The sequence below is a fragment of the Balaenoptera ricei genome, chromosome 4, assembly GCF_028023285.1.
Source record: "Balaenoptera ricei isolate mBalRic1 chromosome 4, mBalRic1.hap2, whole genome shotgun sequence".
NCBI lineage: Eukaryota > Metazoa > Chordata > Mammalia > Artiodactyla > Balaenopteridae > Balaenoptera > Balaenoptera ricei.
The window spans coordinates 149,352,329-149,371,629 of NC_082642.1; the positions used below are offsets into that span (position 1 = coordinate 149,352,329).

General features: G+C 39.3%; 1 protein-coding gene across 8 annotated transcripts in view; it reads right to left on the reverse strand.

Annotated features, from left to right (window-relative positions):
• SYNJ1 (synaptojanin 1) overlaps positions 1 to 14,305 on the reverse strand; it is an 85,600-nt gene extending 71,295 nt beyond the window's left edge. For 7 of the 8 annotated variants that reach the window (XM_059921453.1, XM_059921446.1, XM_059921452.1 and 4 more), the window contains exons 1-2: positions 14,205 to 14,305; positions 13,003 to 13,148 (exon numbers count right to left, since the gene is read on the reverse strand). In XM_059921453.1, coding sequence (XP_059777436.1) covers positions 13,003 to 13,148; positions 14,205 to 14,305 — 247 coding nt within the window. Of the gene's footprint in view, positions 1 to 13,002; positions 13,149 to 14,058; positions 14,162 to 14,204 lie in introns of those variants that run through there. The other variant, XM_059921451.1, reaches the window with a different exon arrangement.
• Between the last annotated feature and the right edge of the window lie 4,996 nt (positions 14,306 to 19,301).

A 19,301-nucleotide genomic window follows, 5' to 3' on the forward strand; every position in this document is an offset into this window, starting at 1 on the left:
GGTAAATATTGCTAATACTCTGTCACAAATGTTTTCCTTACATTCATCCGAAATAAATTAGCTTTCATATTCTCCTCTGTCAAACTTGTAGCTGGAAAATCATAAGCTTACCTTTACCTGTCATCACAGAAGGAGTTAAGAAGTCTTTAAAACTACGTAAAGCCACGAGCTAGTGATATCCCACAACTTAATACAGATAACTTATTCATTATTTTAGCTCTGTGCCTGTTTCAGAGTTTTTTAACTGAACAAATTCATGACTGAAGGCAGGCCTAATCTACGTCTCCTATTTAAACTACAGGAAAGTAATGAAAATAGAAGCTATAGAGATTATCTATTTATAGACTACAGAAAACACTCAGAGTATAAATATATCAATTGTTCTCTTTCAAAATTTAACATACCTATTGTTCTCTATCACATTACTCAACACCTTTTTTTGCTGGATTGGCTTATTTTATAGCACTCTGTCATATGACATAGCTGGCATTACTCAGCATTTTTGGTGTTACACCCGCCCTTCTCAAATGAGAAGTTAAGGCAACTAAGATAAGAAACAAAAGATCAGGCTACAGAAATTCAGATGAAAACATAATCATATGCCTATTTCTTGATTTTCATGAGTTGTGACTCTAAAATACAGGCTTATTAAACATAGGATAATTGCAACACGATGGTCACGCCTGCCTTGCTAACTCTACCATCTGAATGGAAAGAAATAAAATTAACTTATTATCTAAGACATTCAGATAAATAAAAAGTCATTTCTTTAAAAACTTAAATGGTATTTTGAGGATTAAATTTAAATGTAGATTTCTCTAACTTCTGATGAATTAATATTTCAAACTAAATAATTACGCTACCCACTGAAGGTCCTGCCATCCAAGGTCAGCATTCTGCTGTGGCTCAAACCTTCCAGGTGGGAACAGACTGTCTTTCCTTAGCTGATGATACAGAAGACCAAGCTGAAGAAAGCCAGTAAGAATATGAAAACAGGATTACAAATTAGCACGACCTTCCTAGAAACACAATTTGCCTGTGGTTCCATGCACCGCAGTTTGTGGCCGGCTTATTTGCATGCAGGTACAACTCTGGTGTAGAAGCAGAGATCCTCTAGTCAGAGGATCCTTGAGATCGTGCAGTCCAGGCTACTCATTTTCAGAAGAAAAAGACTAGAGGTTAGGTGATTCGTCCAAGATCATATAACCAGCTGGTGGTAAAGACTCTTTCCATTTCATTACACATAAAGAGAAAATTATTTTAAAGGAAAAAGGTTTTCTTTGTGTTAGTAAATAACTAAAATTCCAGCTGAAACATACTCAGCTAACCAAATTAGTGTTCTATTTAAACTGCACATCCCAATCTTGGCAACATTTCAAAATAAAAATAACCTTTCACCCATTTGTGCAACAAGTATTTACTGAATGCCTACCATATACCAGGATCCTGGCAAAGTTCTAGGAATTAAAAAAGTCAGTGCCCCAATACCTTCCACTGGGAAGACAGGCATTATAAAATCATACACCTGCAAAATTATAAATTATACTAAGTAGAGTGATGGAGTTCCAACAGACTGCAACAGGAGGACCTAATCTCAAATTGTTTGTGGGGGAAGGCATTGGTTAGAATAGGCGGCCTGCCTGCAGAAGTGACCTTTAAGTTGAAACCTGAAAAATAAACAGGAAGTTAGCCAAATTAAGAGTGCAGGTAAAAGTGTTCCAGACAACATCCACATACCCTACGACCAGAAATTCCATTCCTAAGAAAATATCCAACAGAAATATGTATGTATGTGCACCAAAAAACATGTAAAAGGATATTCATACTAGTGTCATTTATAATAGGAAAAATTGGAAATAAAGCAAATGTCAACAGAATAGTGGAATATTCATACAATGGAATACTACATAGCAATGAAAATGAATAAACTACTGCTATATGCTACAACATGCATGATCTCCCATATTTAACACTGAATGAAAGAATCTGGGCACAACAGAATACATACTGAATGATTCCATTTATGTTAAGTTGAAAACCAGATGAAACTAACCTATGAGGTAAGAAGTCAGGACAGTGATTATCTTTGCAGATCATGATGGAGATAATAATTGGAAAGGAACATGACAGAATCTTCTGGAGAGCCAGCAATAACGTTCTGTTCTCGACCTGGTAGTGGTAACATGAATATGTTCACTCTGTAATAAGCCATCAAGTCGAACATTTATCATTTATGTACTTTTCCACGTGTGCGAACAAGTTTATCTTTAAAAATAAAATCCTGAGCAGAAGGAACAGCTTTTGTGAAGACCCTGAGACCAGAAAGAAGTTGATACATTCAGAACTTAAAAAAAAAAGGGCCAATGTGGCTGGAACACAGAAACCAACAGACAGTACAGTGTAAGACTGAAGAGGGAGACAGACTCGATTTTATTGCAGGTCATTTTAAAGAGTTTGGATTTTAAGTTCAGTGACCAACCACTGAAGGGTATTAAGCAGGGGAATAATAAAATCTAAACTGTGTATTTAAGAACACTGGAGAGTGGGTAGGGGGAGTGGAAGCAGGGAGACCATTTAAGGAGGCTATTATAAAGGTCCATGAAAGAGACTGCAGTGGCTTGAGTGGTGCAGAACCAGCTGAAACGGTGAACTGCGTGGATTCTCAATGAAATTAGGAGGTTGAGTTGACGGTACGTGGTAATGGAGTGAATGTGTGAAATGAGAGAGAAGGAGGTGTAGAGGGTGATTCTTAAGTTCTGGTTTAAGCAGCTAGGTGGATAGAGAGCAGTCCCCTGAGATAAGGAAGACTGAAGGAGAGCAGATTTGAAGGAATGCAGTGGTCAAGGTGACCATCGACCCAGTACCTGTGCCCACCCTCCCTTACTATGTAGCCATGGTACAGGTGGGGTTTTATGGGAACTCAAACAATCACAGAAATTTCTACCTTCTTTTGCCAATCATCTGCCCAACCCAAGTAGCACCTGATATCCCTGTAGCCACAGTAGTTGGTTCAGGAATGGACACAAAACTCAAACAAGGGGGAGTGCATTTTCATTTTGTAGGTTCTAACCCATTTTCTCAGTTTGAAAAAAATTGGATCTCAACTGTGCCATCCAAAATAAAAAATTATTCTACCCCGCTCTGCATCAGTCCCACACAGCTTTGCAACATCTACAAATCTGATAACAACCTTTCTACCCCATTCTCCAAGAAAATAATCAAATTGTGAAACAAGATAGGCCAAAGTCATATCCCCAGCGTTGACCAAGACAGACCACTAACGAGCACTAATGTACAACCAGTTAGGAATTTACTTAATAATAAGATTCAGGACTTCCCTGATGGCCCAGTGGTTAAGACTCCACGCCCCCAATGCAGGGATCCTGGGTTCAATCCCTGATCAGGGAACTAGATCCCACATGCATGCCGCAACTGAAAGATCCGCGTGCTGCAACGAAGAGCCCGTGTGCCGCCAACTAAGACCCGGCACAGCCAAATACATAAATAAATGAATAAAATATATATTTTTTAATTTAAAAAATAAAATAAATAATAAGATTCATCCTGCCTATACTTTGAACATGGTCCACAGGATATTAAAAGGCTGTTTATCTACCTTTCAGTAAGGTATTCAACAGACGACAGCAATCCTATGGTCGGCTAGTGAACAAAATGAAACATAACCCATAATAAATATTTATTGCAAAGACCTAGTTTATATAAGCAAACACACTTTATAAAGTTATGTAAGAAGACTATAATAAAAGGGAAGAAGAGAGAATTTTAATAACATTCAGTATGTTTTAGCCAATAATTTAATAAGTATTTTGTTTTTTATTTTTTCTTTTAACTGACTAAGTTATCTTAAAATCATCCAGGAGTGTAAAGAGTACATAAATTCTTCCAGCCTGAACTGAGGGAGTAATTAAATAGGTGTCCAGTTGACCACTAAGAGTTAATGCACCTCTCCAAATGCCAAATGTACTCACAGTAATTTGATTAGTTCATTAGCTATGAAATGCACTCCAATGTGAATGCATTGCTCATATTGTGTAACATTACAGAGGAATAACAATGGCTTTCACTTGCAAAATCTATTTTAGTGGAAAAAGATAAAACACAAATTCTTATTAACAACCATTTAAAAACTCAAGCAAATTTAAACTGTCACCAGTAAAAACATGATATGCAATTTTTAAAGATATACCTCCTTTTGGCACTCTGCTTACAAGACTAACCCCAATTGCACTAATCCATTCCACTCTTTCTGCCTCTTTCAAGCTTAGAGTTAAAACATAACTAAGTAACAAAATGTAACGATTCAGACTTTACAACCTCAAAATTTCTGAATGTATTGGCACTAGATGCAAAGAAAAGCAATACTATTTAAATTGCTACTCATATAATTGGCTCATTTTTTTAATCATCTGAACATCTAAAAGTCTTTACATCATCTTTGTTTGTGACTGGGTACAGAATTCTAGGTGGACAGTTTCAGGGTGGTTGTTGTTTTTTCCATTTCAGTACATTAAAGATCTAGCTCTTTCTCATCTGGCTTGGACTGTTTCTGAAGTCTATCATGATTTGTATCTTCCTTCTTCTACATTTATATCTTTTTTTTTTTCTTTCCTGGGCTGTTTTTAGGATTTTTCTCTACGTCACCGGTTTTAAGCAATTTGATCACATATTTGGGTGTAGTTCTTTCTCTTCATGGTTCTTCTGCTTGGGGTTCATTTAGCTTCTTGGATCCGTGAATTTATAGTCTTCATCAATTTTGGAAACTTGTCAGCCATTATTTCTTCAAATATTTTCCTGCTCCACCCCCTTCCTTCTAGGATTCCAACTGCACATACATATGGGGCCACTTGAAGTTGTCCCACAGCCCTCTGATGCTCTGTTTATCTATTTTAGTCTGCTTTTCTGTGCTTCATTTTGGGTTGTTTCTATTATTTTGTCTTCAAATTCGCCACTCATTTATCCTGCAGAGTCTAATCTATTAATCCCCATCAGTGTATTTTTTTTCATTTCAGACATTGTTTTTTTCAATTCTGGAAGTGTGATTTGGGCCTTTACATTTTTCATGTCTCTCCTTAACATGTTCATTCTTTCCTGTGTTCCTGAACATATGGACTATATTTATAATAGCTATTTTAATGTTCTTATTAATTTAAGCATCTGTTTCTACAGATTGACTTTTCTCCTCATTACAGGGTATATTTTCCTGCTTCTTTTCATGCATGGTAATTTTTAATTGAATGCCAGACATTGTGAAATTGACAGGGTTGAATGCTGGATATATGTATATATATTTTGTATTCCTATGAACATTCCTATAATCTTTATTCTGGGATACAATTGAGTTATTTGGAAATTATTTGGAAACAGTTTGACCCCTTTGGGTCTTGCTTTGAAGCTCTGTCAGGCAGGACCAGAGCAGCATGTGGTCTAGAGCTACTTGGCTCCACTACTGAAGTAATACACCCTTCTCTGAGTGTTCAACCCAATCCCCCGAGTATTACCAGTTTTCTCTATTCTGGCTGTTTGGAGCATGAACTACGCCCAGCCCTGAGCTCCAGGAATTTTTCTGCCTGCTCCTCTTTGGTGGTTCTTTCCTGCCTTGATAGCTTCCTCATACACTGGCACCAATCAGAAGTCAGCTGATGTCTCAAGTGGAATCCACTACAATCTCAAGAGCTCTGTGCAGTTATACCTTTTCTGGTACTTAGTCCTGAGAATTCTAGATGCTCGCGTTTCGCCGAAGTTCCTACTCTATCTCCTCAACGCAGGGAGACTGCCAGGCTTTGTCTGGGTTCATCCTGCTGCGGCTGTAGCCTGGAAGGTCTCAAGGCAGCGATCGCAAGGCTCCCCTCATTTGTTTCCCTTCTCTTAGGGATCAGTGTCTTGTGCTGCCTATTGTTCAAGGGCTGAAAATTGTTTCACATTTTTTTGTTCGTTTTTGTTGTTGTTGTTATTTAAGGTGGAAGGGCAAATACAGATCCTGTTACACCATCATGCTCAGAAGCAAGTATCCTGTTACATTCCTGGCCTAGTTATATTTTAAGGACATTTTAGAACATCTGAGAGACCTGAAATCATATAATAAGAAGTCACATAACAAGGCTTTACTGTTCAGTGAGAGAGAAATTTTTTGCCTTCACCTTTTACTTCCTCATAGCACACTTAAGTGGTAAAGAAAAGAAGGCACTTAGGAACTACTACTGGCCCTATGTTAGCAGGCTAATCCTGCTGCCCAGGATAGAGGAGTAAGGTTGATTTTTTTTTTTAAGTGTTGATATTAAGTTGCTATTTATTTTCTTTTCTATTAAATACGAACATTCCAAAAACTGTTTACAAAAAGAAAATGAATTTTTGCAACCCTAACATGAAGTGATATATAACCAGTCTAAATTTCATTTTTCTGCACAGAAATAGTCAACTATAAAAAAGGAACTTCTTTCCTCAACTTGAAATTTTTTCTTAAAAAGAGATAAGATACTGCAACTCACCTAAAGGGCAATCGTGCTGACTAGCAGCATTTGGCAATTAAAAAAACAAACAAAAAACTATGCACACTGCTTGTCATCGCCACCTACTACACTCCTCATCCAAAATTCTAAAACCTGACATTGAACTTGGCCCGGCAAAGTTAAAACATAAAGTTTCTAATTACCTAATGCTAAATCAAACCATGTTTCCCTCTTAGATATTAACCGTTTGTAGGTAAAAACACAGCAAGTTTAACACTTCCCTCATTAGAAAATGCTTACCATTTCACTCAACTTTAAAGTCTACTGGCATTCCTTTCTTTTTGCTCTTCATTTCTCAACCCCACCCAATAATAACCACCACCCTAACAAAAGCATAAATAATAATTACAGCGAAAAAGCAAATGGTAAGACTATGTCATTGGAGAAGTTATTTAATCTCTCCAAGCCTCAGTTTCCACATCTGCGAAATGCGGATAAAAGTACAACCCACAGAATTAAATGAAATAAAGCATGTCTAATGCCAGTCTAAACTGTATGCTGAGATGCTCTGGGACACTTCAGCAAACTCTCAGGAGAGACGAGGGATATTTTAAATGGAAAGAAACACGGAGATATTCAACACATGCTGGACACTGCCCAAACTATTAGCCTGGGGTAGCTCAGAGTTTTAACATTTGATTGCAGTACATTCCTTTATGACATCAGACATCAGATCTTAGTGAAACTGGGTTTTCAGTGGTTGCTGCGATTAAAAAAAAAAACAAAAAAACAAGTACTGCTCCAAAATCAACGTGGAACAGGCAATGAGGGCGGTGCTTTTCAATCTGGTGCCAAGGTCTGAAAAGCTGTTCAGTGCTCAACAGGCATTGCCATACCGTAAGTAAAGAACTGTGGCTATTTATGAAGGAAATAAATTATTTTCAATTTCTTTGCAATATTTTTTCCAAACAGCTACTAAAGGCTGTTAGGACATAAATATTTATTGTTTGAAAAAAAAAAAAATTTATTGTTTGGACCTAACTATTTAATGAACAGAACGGTGGCTTAGGGGTGCTGTTAAAAACTTAATGAGACCCCAAGGATGCCATGAAACGAGAAAGCTTAGGCCCCTCTGGCTTAATGCTGTGACTAGCAGAGTAACTTCCAGTAAATGGCAAGTATGACTCCTTTACCGTGTGCAGTTTCAAAGAAAAGGCAAGACACTTCACATTCTGTGACAAAGAGCTCCAGAATATTATCCCTCAGTTTTACAGCTCAGGTTTCCATGACAAAAGAAAACAAATAAGGTAGACAAAAGACACTTAGACGGACAACGTGGGGTAAAACCAGGTCCAGAGTTAAAGCCTGAAGATAATCTTACCACTAGACAGATAAAATCAATTAATCCTTCCTACCATACCAGCATGTGACACCCAAAAGAACAAAAGCTCTCATTTTAAGAGTTAGGAATTTACATCAACACCTTACATCCTCGTCTTTTAAACAGGTGATCCATAACTTCACAATATTTAATTCACACACTAGCGTAACTCTATGCAACTTCTGAAGACAGGTTAAGGGGTACAAGAAACTGTTTAGAGCAAGTAAGTCATTTGGTCCAATATTATCTTAATGTAATGGTTATTTGCTCCCTCCCTTTTATGTGACGACATACTATGACACACAACACATGCACAATCATTCACTCATGAACAAATGAGTAAGACGCCACTCAGACTAACATTTGTATACCCAGAGGGTCAACCAAGCACACACAACTAGTAAGGCTATGAGACAGCTGTGCAGCATAAATGGTCAACACTGCTGATCCTAAAAGTGAGCACCATATATACATTTGAATATAAAAAACCATTGAAAACCAAACACATATGGGTTAGTTAAACGGTGCCATTCCAAGGTTATGCATAATCACAGGAAAAAGTATTTACATTACTTGGAAAACAGCTGCAACAAAGAGTTTACTGCCAATGCCCTTTATAAACTTCTCTCCTACGTTTAATACAGATGTCACGCTCACTGTCTATGTGAATCATCCTCCATTTCCGACGTGCTGACCTTCTCTTTACTCCATCTTCTATTTAGGATACAATTATAAAGCAAATTATTTACCTTTACTAAAGCATGAGATGGGTTGTAAAAAAATGAGATAGCCTGTGAATTTAAAGCATGTATCTGTCTGACTGGCTACTTGTCCGTCCCTTGTGATGGTCTTTTCATGTGTCTAACTGTAAAAAAGTGGTGGAAAACTGAACTCAACACAAAACTGATAGATGTCTTCCTTTATCTCTTAAAAAATTAGTTTCCAAGAAGGGCGTAGTGTTCCAACTTGCTGACCATCACACTTGTGCTTATGCTGGTTCAGACGCAGTATACCGGCCACAGACGGTCCACTTGCTACACTGAGTCACTGCTCCACAGACATCAAATTTTTGGTTCAACTGAACATTTTTCTGGACTAGTAGTTTTCAAAAATGAGTAACATTAAAAATGGGCATGTGACTAAAAAACATATTAACTATTATCTAAGAACGCTTCAGAAGGTTTTTTTAATTTTTATTTTATTATTATTTTTTTATTTATTATTATTAAATAATAAATATTTTTATTTTATTTTTATTTATTTTTATTTATTATTTTATTTTTATTATTTTATTATTATTATTTTATTATTTTTTTTTTTCCATTTTTGGCCGTGCCTCGAGGCATGTGGGATCTTAGTTCCCCAACCAGGGATCAAACCCGTGCCCCATGCAGTGGAAGCGTGGAGTCTTAACAACTGGACCACCAGGGAAGTCCAAAGGTTTTTTTAAATAAATAAATGCAATGAAAGAAATCGATAAAATTATTTTCCATCTAAAGAAAAGTAATTTTAAAACAAATTGTTAACAGTACTTATGGTAGTTATGAAGAACATTCATCACACACATTTTAATTGGCATTTCAGAAAAACCTTAATGATGTGGTTAATAGTTATTTCCAAGAGAATTTTTCAGTAACAAATCCAAACAATGTGTAACGTATGTGTTTCATATCAGCAGTTTGGTCAAACAGCAATTCTTTAAAAGATAGAAAATAAATTTTATATGAAAAGGTACCACACTTTCAAACACAGAATACTGCACTACAAACACAGAATACTATAATCTACATTAGGTTAGTCTTCCCCCCATGCCACTTATTTAATAATCATTTATTCTGCAATATGAGTAAGACACTGAACTAAGCACGAGGGATACAAAGTTTACTGAGACCTGGGCCTTTTCCTCAAGGAGTGAAGCGTCCAGACGCAGAACCCTGAACACAGTCCCACGTCCTGTGAAAAGCACTAGACCAAAAGTGCTGTGGGAACATCAGCGCTTGGTTCAGGCTGAGCGTTTCAAGGAAACTCATTACGGACCTCACAGTAGGCAGTAACAGCGCTGAAATTCTGGAAACATGGTTATTTTGGATAGCGTCTGTGAGCCTAAAAAGTTATGCCATAATCGATCACAGAAAGGCCTATACAAACCATGCTCAGAAATGGTCATCCCAATCTAATGATATCAGAGTCTCTGGGGGGCTGGAGCCCAGGCATCAGTATTTGTAAAAACCTTCCCAGGTAATTATAATGTGCACACCGGGCTGAAAATCACTGATTCATCGATTGATTAAGTCATAGCATCATGACTGATTGAACATCTTTACCAACATTAAGACAGAATTCTAAGGCTTGATTGATTAGTGGATACTTGGGCCCTAAGAGGATCCATGAGCTGAGTTTATTTTCACTTGCACCCTATTTTTTAATATGTGCTAATAATAGGAAAAATGACATTTCATATTGGTTATCTCATGGCACTTCTGGCCTAAGCCAAGAAAATTAAGTGATTGTCAGTCCTTAACGATATGTATTGCCTAAGATGTCTAATTGTTTAAACTTTAAACCCGGGCAACTGAAGCCTGTAGAAGTCACAAACTTTGGGTACATGAAACTGAGTCCTGCTAGGGTCACTCTCACCATGTACGTTCAAGAAAAACACCTGCATACAAGCATGTAGAGAACAACAAAAGCAGCATATAAAAAGCATTCATCTTGTGATACAGACTAAGTTCCACAAAATGAAGGGAAGGAAGAGACAAGAGTGAGCTGGAGAGGCAGATTCTCATGAAGGAAGAAGACTCAAACTGGAACTGACAGGCTTCGACTGGAAAGGCAGAAAAGAGCATTCTAGCAGTCTTGGAGGAAGAGGGACTGCAAGATGACGGTTGGAAAAAGCACGCTACTTTGGGAGAGCACTGAGGAAACACCAGTCTCCCTTAAAGGAGATCAACACTGAACCAACAGGGTGGCACCAAATGATGGCAGGCCTTGATTGACAGGCTGAGGAGTCTGAACTTAATCTTATTGAAAAATAGGGTTACATTTGGGTTTAATATCAAAAATGATTTTAGGAGATTCTTCTGGTAGATTAATATGCAAGATGCATTGAAATTCAAAGGGCTGAGATTGGTGAAGATAAACAGAACACCACAGTATTTTCCAAGCACAGCTCCCTGAATACAACAGGCACTGAAAAAATGTGAAGGTTTTAAAAATGAACATTCTACAGCACAATACACATCTTGGTATCATTGACCTGAATGTCAAATTAATTTTACAAGTCAAATGATTTATAAAAAGGTCTGTTAGCTCTTAAATATTAATATTTTAAATATTAAAGTTTACAGTAGAAAAGCTACTGACATAGAAAAGCTAATTAGTAGAAAAGCTAATGACATACCCAAAAGATTATATATCCATTTATGCTAGCTTTACGGAGAGAGGCAACATTCACAGTTTTATTCTCCTGAAAAGAATTACTTATATAGTCTAAATCTAATGAAAATAAAAAGAGTTAATAGTTAAGACAATGTTTTTAAGATTCTTTTTCTTAAAATGAATGTTAATGCCAAAATGGATGGTTTGGGGAGTTTTTTTGTTTTGTTTTGTTTTTTTAAACCATTATTTGGCATAAAAGAGAGGACTGCTGGAGGTTTGGAAGTAGGATTATCCTTAGGCTTCCTGACCTTGGAGTAAAGTACAGCAATAACCCTAATAACTCTAGGTAATACATACTTTGTAGCTGAAAATTTGACTTCCCATTATTACCAGTAATCACAATTAGAGAAACATTTAGAATTTAGACAAATTATGAGATCACTAAAAAACACAAGCAGTTGAAAAGGGTTTCACATGCTAAAACAAACCTTTTTCCCCACAGATAGTTTTATCTGGATAGAATTCATCAGTATAAGAATAATATTTGTAGTATGAAGAAACATGCTTTGCAAAATTAATATTGTAGCAAGTGATATTTTAGTTGATTTAAGCATAAAAACAATGTATCAGTAAATGAATTAAGTCTGACTGAATATAACCCATATTACTAACACTTGTTTCTTAGAACACATATAGCCTCTTCCTGTTCACTCAAACCATGTTACCATATGTACCAAAAAATACATATTTCTTATACATTGTTCTCTGCTTAAGACTTTTCATTATGTCACTATCCTTTTCCCCAGTCAGGATAAAATTTTGCTATTTCAGAGTATTAAGATCAATCAGGTTTAACTGATATTAATATTCTGTATGTTAGCATTCTGTATGCAGAGATTAGGGTCTTCTGCCCTTCACTACTGAATATGGAGAAAGTTTAACAGTTTAAAGTATTTAGGGGCTTACAGTTGTAAGTATGCCTTTCAAATGGTATTTTTAATTTTAAAAAATATGACCAATAACTAAACTGATCCTACATAGCAAAAGCATAATATAGAACAAGTCGTTACCACTAGAGAGCCTCTGACAACACAGTCACATTTGAAATAATCCCAAATTGAGGTTACCAGACAAACTCTTATATTACCAAGTGTAATATTCAAATTAATCTTTTTAGTTTTAATCTTATCCATCTGCCCACAAAATCACCCAAGCCTTACTAATCTACTATTTTTCTTGTGCTGCAGTAGTCCTTTTCTTTAAAATAAACTATCAGAGTAGTTTCTTAAACAATATGAAATCAATCACCTTACCTTACATGAAATTTTGAAGGTTGTTTACAATCCTCTTAATGAAAATGTAAGCGCCTCACCATAAAATCCTCCAACAATATTAAATAAATACTCTTATAGTCCATTACTACAACTGACCTATAAGAAATGCTGTTCATTACAGCAAAAATGTCAAGCAAGCCATTTTACAGGTTTATGTGATATGCTATACATTGCAACCGTTAATTTTTTGGAAAGAAAGATTTACTTTGAGAAGCAGCAGAAGAACCCAAGAAAGCAAAAATCTGTACCAAAACCTGCATCTTCCCCACCCCCAACAAAAACCTGCAGTGGGGGGAAGAAAAGAAAATAAAAGTTTGAAAGAAAATAAGGTCTGATTAAAAGGAAATAAAAGCATATCAGAGTCTTCTTTAAAAAATGGTTGCATCTGAATTATTTCAAGCAAAACAGACCCTGATCAGCTGGGATGTGAGAGATGACTTACAGAGCACAGCTACAGCCCCAGACTCGAACATGAGACATTCTTCCTTATGCCTAGTTTCCACTATGAGGCTGAAAGGTGGAGGATCCAATTTGTGATAGATCCGAAATCCTTTGCTGAACGCCATTCTCCTTTCTTCCGAGGCAGCCCTGTGAAAACCAAGCAAAGCAAAGCAAATGAAGCTAATGTTTCCTTCTGCAGCAAGGACTGCAAGGCATCCAGAAGTCCCTCCCTGCCAGCTTTTGATGGGGGGTGGGGTGGTAAAAAAAAAGGGGGGGGGGAATTGGGGAGAGAATGGTTGATACCAAAAGATAAGTCGTCACTTAATTTTACCGAAAAGCAAGAGGAAAAGCTACCAAATTCTCACAGCAAGGCAAGACAGGGTTTTAGCACTCCAAGTCCATGAACGGTTTGGTGAAGATGAGTTTCCCCTTTACTTAATGTTTACCAAAAGGAAACATTTTGAGCGTATTTCGCTCGGAGTTGTTTATCAGCTTCCTGCTTCAGAATTTGTCAACTACGTTGAAAGGGAAACGATTCGAAAACTTCAAGCTGATCCTCTACGGGGCAAGAAGAGGTAGGTGCGAAGGAAGGTTAACAAGGCTGATTCAAAGCGCCTTAGGGGGCGAGAGAAGGGAAAGGATTATCCGACACAACGGGCTCTCCCGGGGGCGGCGGTGAAGGGCAAGAGCAGCGGTACAGGTTACCGCCGCCTCCAGCCCAGCGCCAGGGCACCGCCGGCTGAGGGGTCCGCAGGCAGCACCCCGTGGATATGAATGGCCACCCGGGAAGAGTCACGAGTCGGGACACGGACCGGACCGAGGCTCCTCGGGGGTTCCCGGCAGTCAACCTCCGGGAAAGCGGCTCCTTCCCAGGGGGACAGAAGCGCGGAGCAGCCCGATCCCTCCATTATACACCAGAAGAGATGACCAGGCGCCCAAACCGACTCGGTGCCTTTCCCGCGGGCAGTCTGACAGCCGCTGTCACCTCTGCCCCCCGCCCGACGCGGCGCCCCGCACAACCGGTGGTCTCCCAACCACCCCGCCTGCCCTCCCGTACCTGGCTGCCCGCGGTCGCCACTCACCGCTCCCGCCCAGGCTGCGGAGGTGGAGACTGCTTCAGGAAGCGCCGGCCCGCGCGCCCCGCAGCCGGTGCGTCTGGCCGCTGCCGCTCCCCGCCCCCCCCCCACCAGCCGGCAGGCTCACCTCTTCCTCCGGCTCCTCCTCCTCCTTCTTCCGCAGCCGCCGCCGCCGCCACAGCCGCCCGAAGCGTCACTTCCGCTCCAGCAGGCCCATCTCTTCCGCATGGCGCCGCGGCCGGGGGCGGAAGGCCCGCCCCTCGCGGGGAAGGGCGGGGCGTTGGGGAGGTCCCGCCCCCTCTGGGCTGCCCTGCTGGCCAGGTAGCCGTGAGCTGCCCGCCGCCTCCACGCGCAGTGACCTTCTCCTCGGGCGGCGTGTTCCCCAAGCTGCAGCTGCAGGTCCCACCGCTGAGGATGCCGGGAGAGGGAGGTTGCGGCCTCCCCGGCCCCCTCGCGTGGGCTTTTCAGAGCTTACCAACCACGGGGAGGGACTCGGGGGAAAAGCTTTGGGGGCTGGGTATTGATAGGTGCCCAAGAAGGGTGTCAGGACCACCCCCTGCCTCCCCCACCGGCCTGACTGGCTGGGGGGAGGCTTCGGGACAGTCAGCACGCTGGGCAACAGGGCAGCGCCTGAAGAGCTGTCCATGGTGTCTCACCGCGAACAGCGCCGAGTTCTTATTCTGAGCGTCTGGGTAGGTAGCAGGAAGGAAAACTCATGTCTGCTTTGGAACAACTCTGTTCGCTGCCTTTTCTTCTGGTGTGCTCTGGAGCTCTCAGGAGCACTATTAAAAAAGAGTGCTCGTAAAATGTATATCTCAGAAATAACTAAATTTCCTTGTCAATTGCATTGTTAGGCACTTTCATCAAATCTTTAACCGTGGTCATTTTTAAGTCTTTTGTCATTTACAGACAGTTCTGGGTGTACTCTGATGCTTTTGCAAATATGTTCCTATAAAAGGGTTTCATCTTCAAGGAATTCATGGAAAAGACTCTGACAAGTACAGGTTTCTGGTAACTGACTGTACTGCTGAACTGAATGAATAAGCATTTTCAGAACTCTAATGGAAAACTGATGAATTCATAAAAGTTTTAACAAAAGATCAAGATGAAAAAAAATTAATTAATTACGTGGGACTGCGTGAACTGATGAGGATGATTATAATTCTTGTGACTTTCTGTTGGAATAAAAAAATAAAAATCCCACAAGGACTCAGAGGCAGAAAATATACAAATCAATTTTCACTGCAAAGTAAAGGAGCTGTTACAGTGGGGGATTACTGGACTGAATGTCAATATTATGACATAGTATGAGTGTGTTTCGTGTTTGGTAATTGCAATCATTGTTGCTTTTGTTGTGGTCATCCATTTACAATGCTTGGTGTCAGTTTATTTATCTCTTGTAAAAATAAAATACAGTGTGTGTGTGTGAAAAAAAAAAAAAAAAGAGAGAGTGCTCAGCTGTACGTACAGTGGAGTGGAAAGTCCCAAGTCAGGATCTCCAGACTCCAACACGGCTGTACTGAGGCCGAGGCAGCTATGGTCGGCACTGAATGGCGAGTAGCTCCTGCCAACTGTGTTATCTCATAACTAAAGACATCTTATCCTTTCATCCTATCCTCATTTTTCAACAAATCATGCTTCCTGGTTAGCATCAGTGTGTCCCACGGACTTCTCATTCCGTTTCCACTTAATAGGCCTAAATGTGGGAATGAAGTCAAAACCCAGAGAGTCAAAAGGAATTGAAAACCTGAAGAACTCAGCACCCCGGGAAACTGTTTCCTCTTGCCTTTGCTCTTTCTTTGCCTCTTCCCCTTCTTGCTTTTATTAACAGCAAAAGCAGAATTTAAATTTAGCATATTGCACAAGATCATTTCCCCCTCCAGGCCCTGTCATGTGGCTTGATTTAACATTTCTTCATCCATTTTAGAGAAGCTGGACCCACCCTGGTTTCAGGATACTAAAGTAGCTATAGTTCATTAGAAAAGGAACCACTTCTTTTATAGAAGGAGATATGCAGAAACACAGGTTTAGTTCTGAGAACTAGAGGGGATTTCTCTCATTTAATATGTACTATCTCCTTAGAAAAACTGTTTTGCTCTTGATAGTGGTTACTAACAGCAGCCTCAGAATTAAGCTCATTAAGATACTCTACTGGTCCATGCTTGCTTCCCCCCGCCCCCTCCAGAAGAACCCATTTCAATTGGAGGTTGCACTGGACAGAGAAAAATGAAATGGGAGTGGGTGAGAATGGATTTTTTCTTATTTGCCTTTTCAGGTATAATACTTGTATAGCCCCGAAGGAATACCAGACAGATATGCACCAGAAAAACACATGTAAGGTTATGGCTCCAGAAGATGTGTTGATGTTATTGAGTATGTTGCTCGGAAGTTGCTTTTTATGACAACTGAGACACAGAAAAGTTAACTTGTTAAAAATTACTCAGTTTGAAGTGAAGTTGGGACCACAAACCAAACTTGCCCACAGCAAAACTTCCAGTGCAACTCTGTCTGCGTGCGGCTGCTCTAGGAACCTCTCCTTTCTCAGAGTGGGAAATATCGGTGCTAGGCCCTTTAAGAAGTAGATGTTCTGCCTATTCCTGGTTTCTTTGGATTTTGAACTAAGGAAATTTAGGTCAACGTTTCTTGGTTCTTGGTCTGAATTGCTGCTTTTCTTCAAGTTAAACTGGACTCTTATTAGTAGAGCTGTCAGTAGAAGACCACAGCTTTACCAAACCCTTTCTTTTTTTTTTTGGTAATGGTTGGATTTTATTTTATTTTTTTTTATACAGCAGGTTCTTATTAGTTATCTATTTTATACATATTAGTGTATATGTATCAATCCCAATCTCCCAATTCATACCACCACCATCACCCACCCCCGCTTTCACCCCTTGGTGTCCATACGTTTGTTCTCTACATCTGTGTCTCTATTTCTGCCTTGCAGACCGGTTCATCTGTACCATTTTTCTAGATTACACATATATGCGTTAATATATGATATTTGTTTTTCTCTTTCTGACTTACTTCACTCTGTATGACAGTCTCTAGGTCCATCCACGTTTCTGCAAATGACCCAATTTCATTTCTTTTTATGGCTGAGTAATATTCCATTGTATATATGTACATCTTCTTTATCCATTCATCTGTCGATGGACACTTAGGCTGCTTCCATGACCTGGCTATTGTAAATAGTGCTGCAATGAACATTGGGGTGCATGTGTCTTTTTGAATTATGGTTTTCTCTGGCCAAACCCTTTCAAAATAGATCACTGTAGTCATGAAATAAGCACATGCTCAGGGTTTAAAAACATAAGGGCCATTTTATTAGTGACTTTTAAAAACTTTATTTCTTCTTTTTCTTGTCTCTCTTTCTTATTTATACTTCTTTATTATAGCACTTGAAAATAGCTGGACAAATTGTCACCAAATTTGAAGAGTGTCCTTGGGGTTGGCTGACTTAAAATACAAGTTAGGTGGTATACACAAACTTCTTCGTGAGGTCCTAAGGGCCTACAGAGATGGGCTGACACCATCTTGAACCTTGAAAATGAGCAGTGAGGCCTGTGGTAGGATGAAAAATACCACCTCCAAAAGATATCCACATCCTAATCCCTAGAACATGTGAATATTAATTTAAGGGAAAACAAGTCTGTAGATACGATTGAGTTAAGAATTTTGAAATTATTTTGGATTATCTGGGTAGGCCCTAAATGCAATCACAAATATACTTATAAGGAGACAGCAGAGGGAGATTACACACACACACACACACACACACACACACACACACACACAGGCAGTGTGAAGACAGAGGTAGAGACTGCAACAACGTGGCCACTAGCCAAGTGATGTCAGCAGCTACCAAAAGCTGGAAGAGGGCAGGAAGGATTCTTCCCTAGAGCCTTAGAAGGGAGCATAGCTCTGCCAATACCTTCATTTCGAACCTCTGGACCCCAGAAGTGTGAGGCTATGAATTTCTGCTGTTTTCAACTACCCAGTTTGTGGTCATTTGTTACAGCATCCATAGACAATCAGTAAAACAGCCCATAGGTGTTTCAGATAACAGCTCCAATTGCTTTGATGAATTGAAGGCAAACATCATGATTTTTAGGGACTTCCCTGGCGGTCCAGTGGTTAAGACTCTGTGCTTCCACCGCACGGGGCACGGGTTTGATCACTGGTGGGGGAACTAAGAACCCGCATGCTCCAAAAAAGACAAACAAAAACATGATTTTTAAATGTTGGGTTTTGACCAAATTATTTCTCCTACGGACAATTCCCTGTATCAGGTTGAAACATGTATTTGCCGTTTCTTTAGGTCAAAAACACTTATGTACCCGGTAAATGATGGGATTTATTAATTTAGAAATGAATATCCCAATGACAAAAAATATACCATATGTTACAAGGCTATGAATTTTGACAGATTCACCATGTAAATTAGTAATAGGGCCTACTTTTCCTGGATTTCCTTATCAAAAATACTAGAAAGCATTTGGCAAATTTGGGGAATGTTTACAGCCTGATTCAGTTATCTTTAATAGCTTTTTTTCAGGTTACACAGACTAGAGCTAACCTTCATATCGGGATCGGCAGAGATCTATTATACAGGCAGGGATGACTCCTTGTTGGAGAGAAAATGGTGGTCTTGAGAGGCAACACAACAGTAGGTTACAAATAGCGTTAGCTGTTTGCTTTGAATAAGTTCATAGTAAAGGACAAGATTTTAAACTGGAAAAATAGAAATTTTGTCAGTCAAAAATATAGTAAGTTTGAGAGCAGAATCATTGTGAGAATAAAACAAAAACTTCAAAGAGTGAAAAATTGCTCACACATACCAGAGTTAAGAAAATTGCAACTGGAGCAAACAAGGAACTTGTATGTGACAAAAATAGTTTTCATTTGGAAAAAGAAACCAAGTCAAGAGAGCTAAGATGGTTTGTTTTAATGACACACAAGGATTCTTGTGGAAATCAAAGGACCAGAGCCATAACAGGGCTTGGCCTTCCTGAGATCAGGGCTGTAGGATGTTCACTCTTCAACATGGCTATTAGTCCTTAAGCAGCAGGCACCTCTGGAATTTCAACATCTAAAGGTACGTGTAAAAGGTAAGCTTTCATGGTCAAAGTGCTTTTGTAAAGTAGCTTAAAATGGTTTCTACAGGATTTGTCAAACTTTTTATCATTTACCATGTATTTTGAATTATCAAGCATGGGGTATAAGG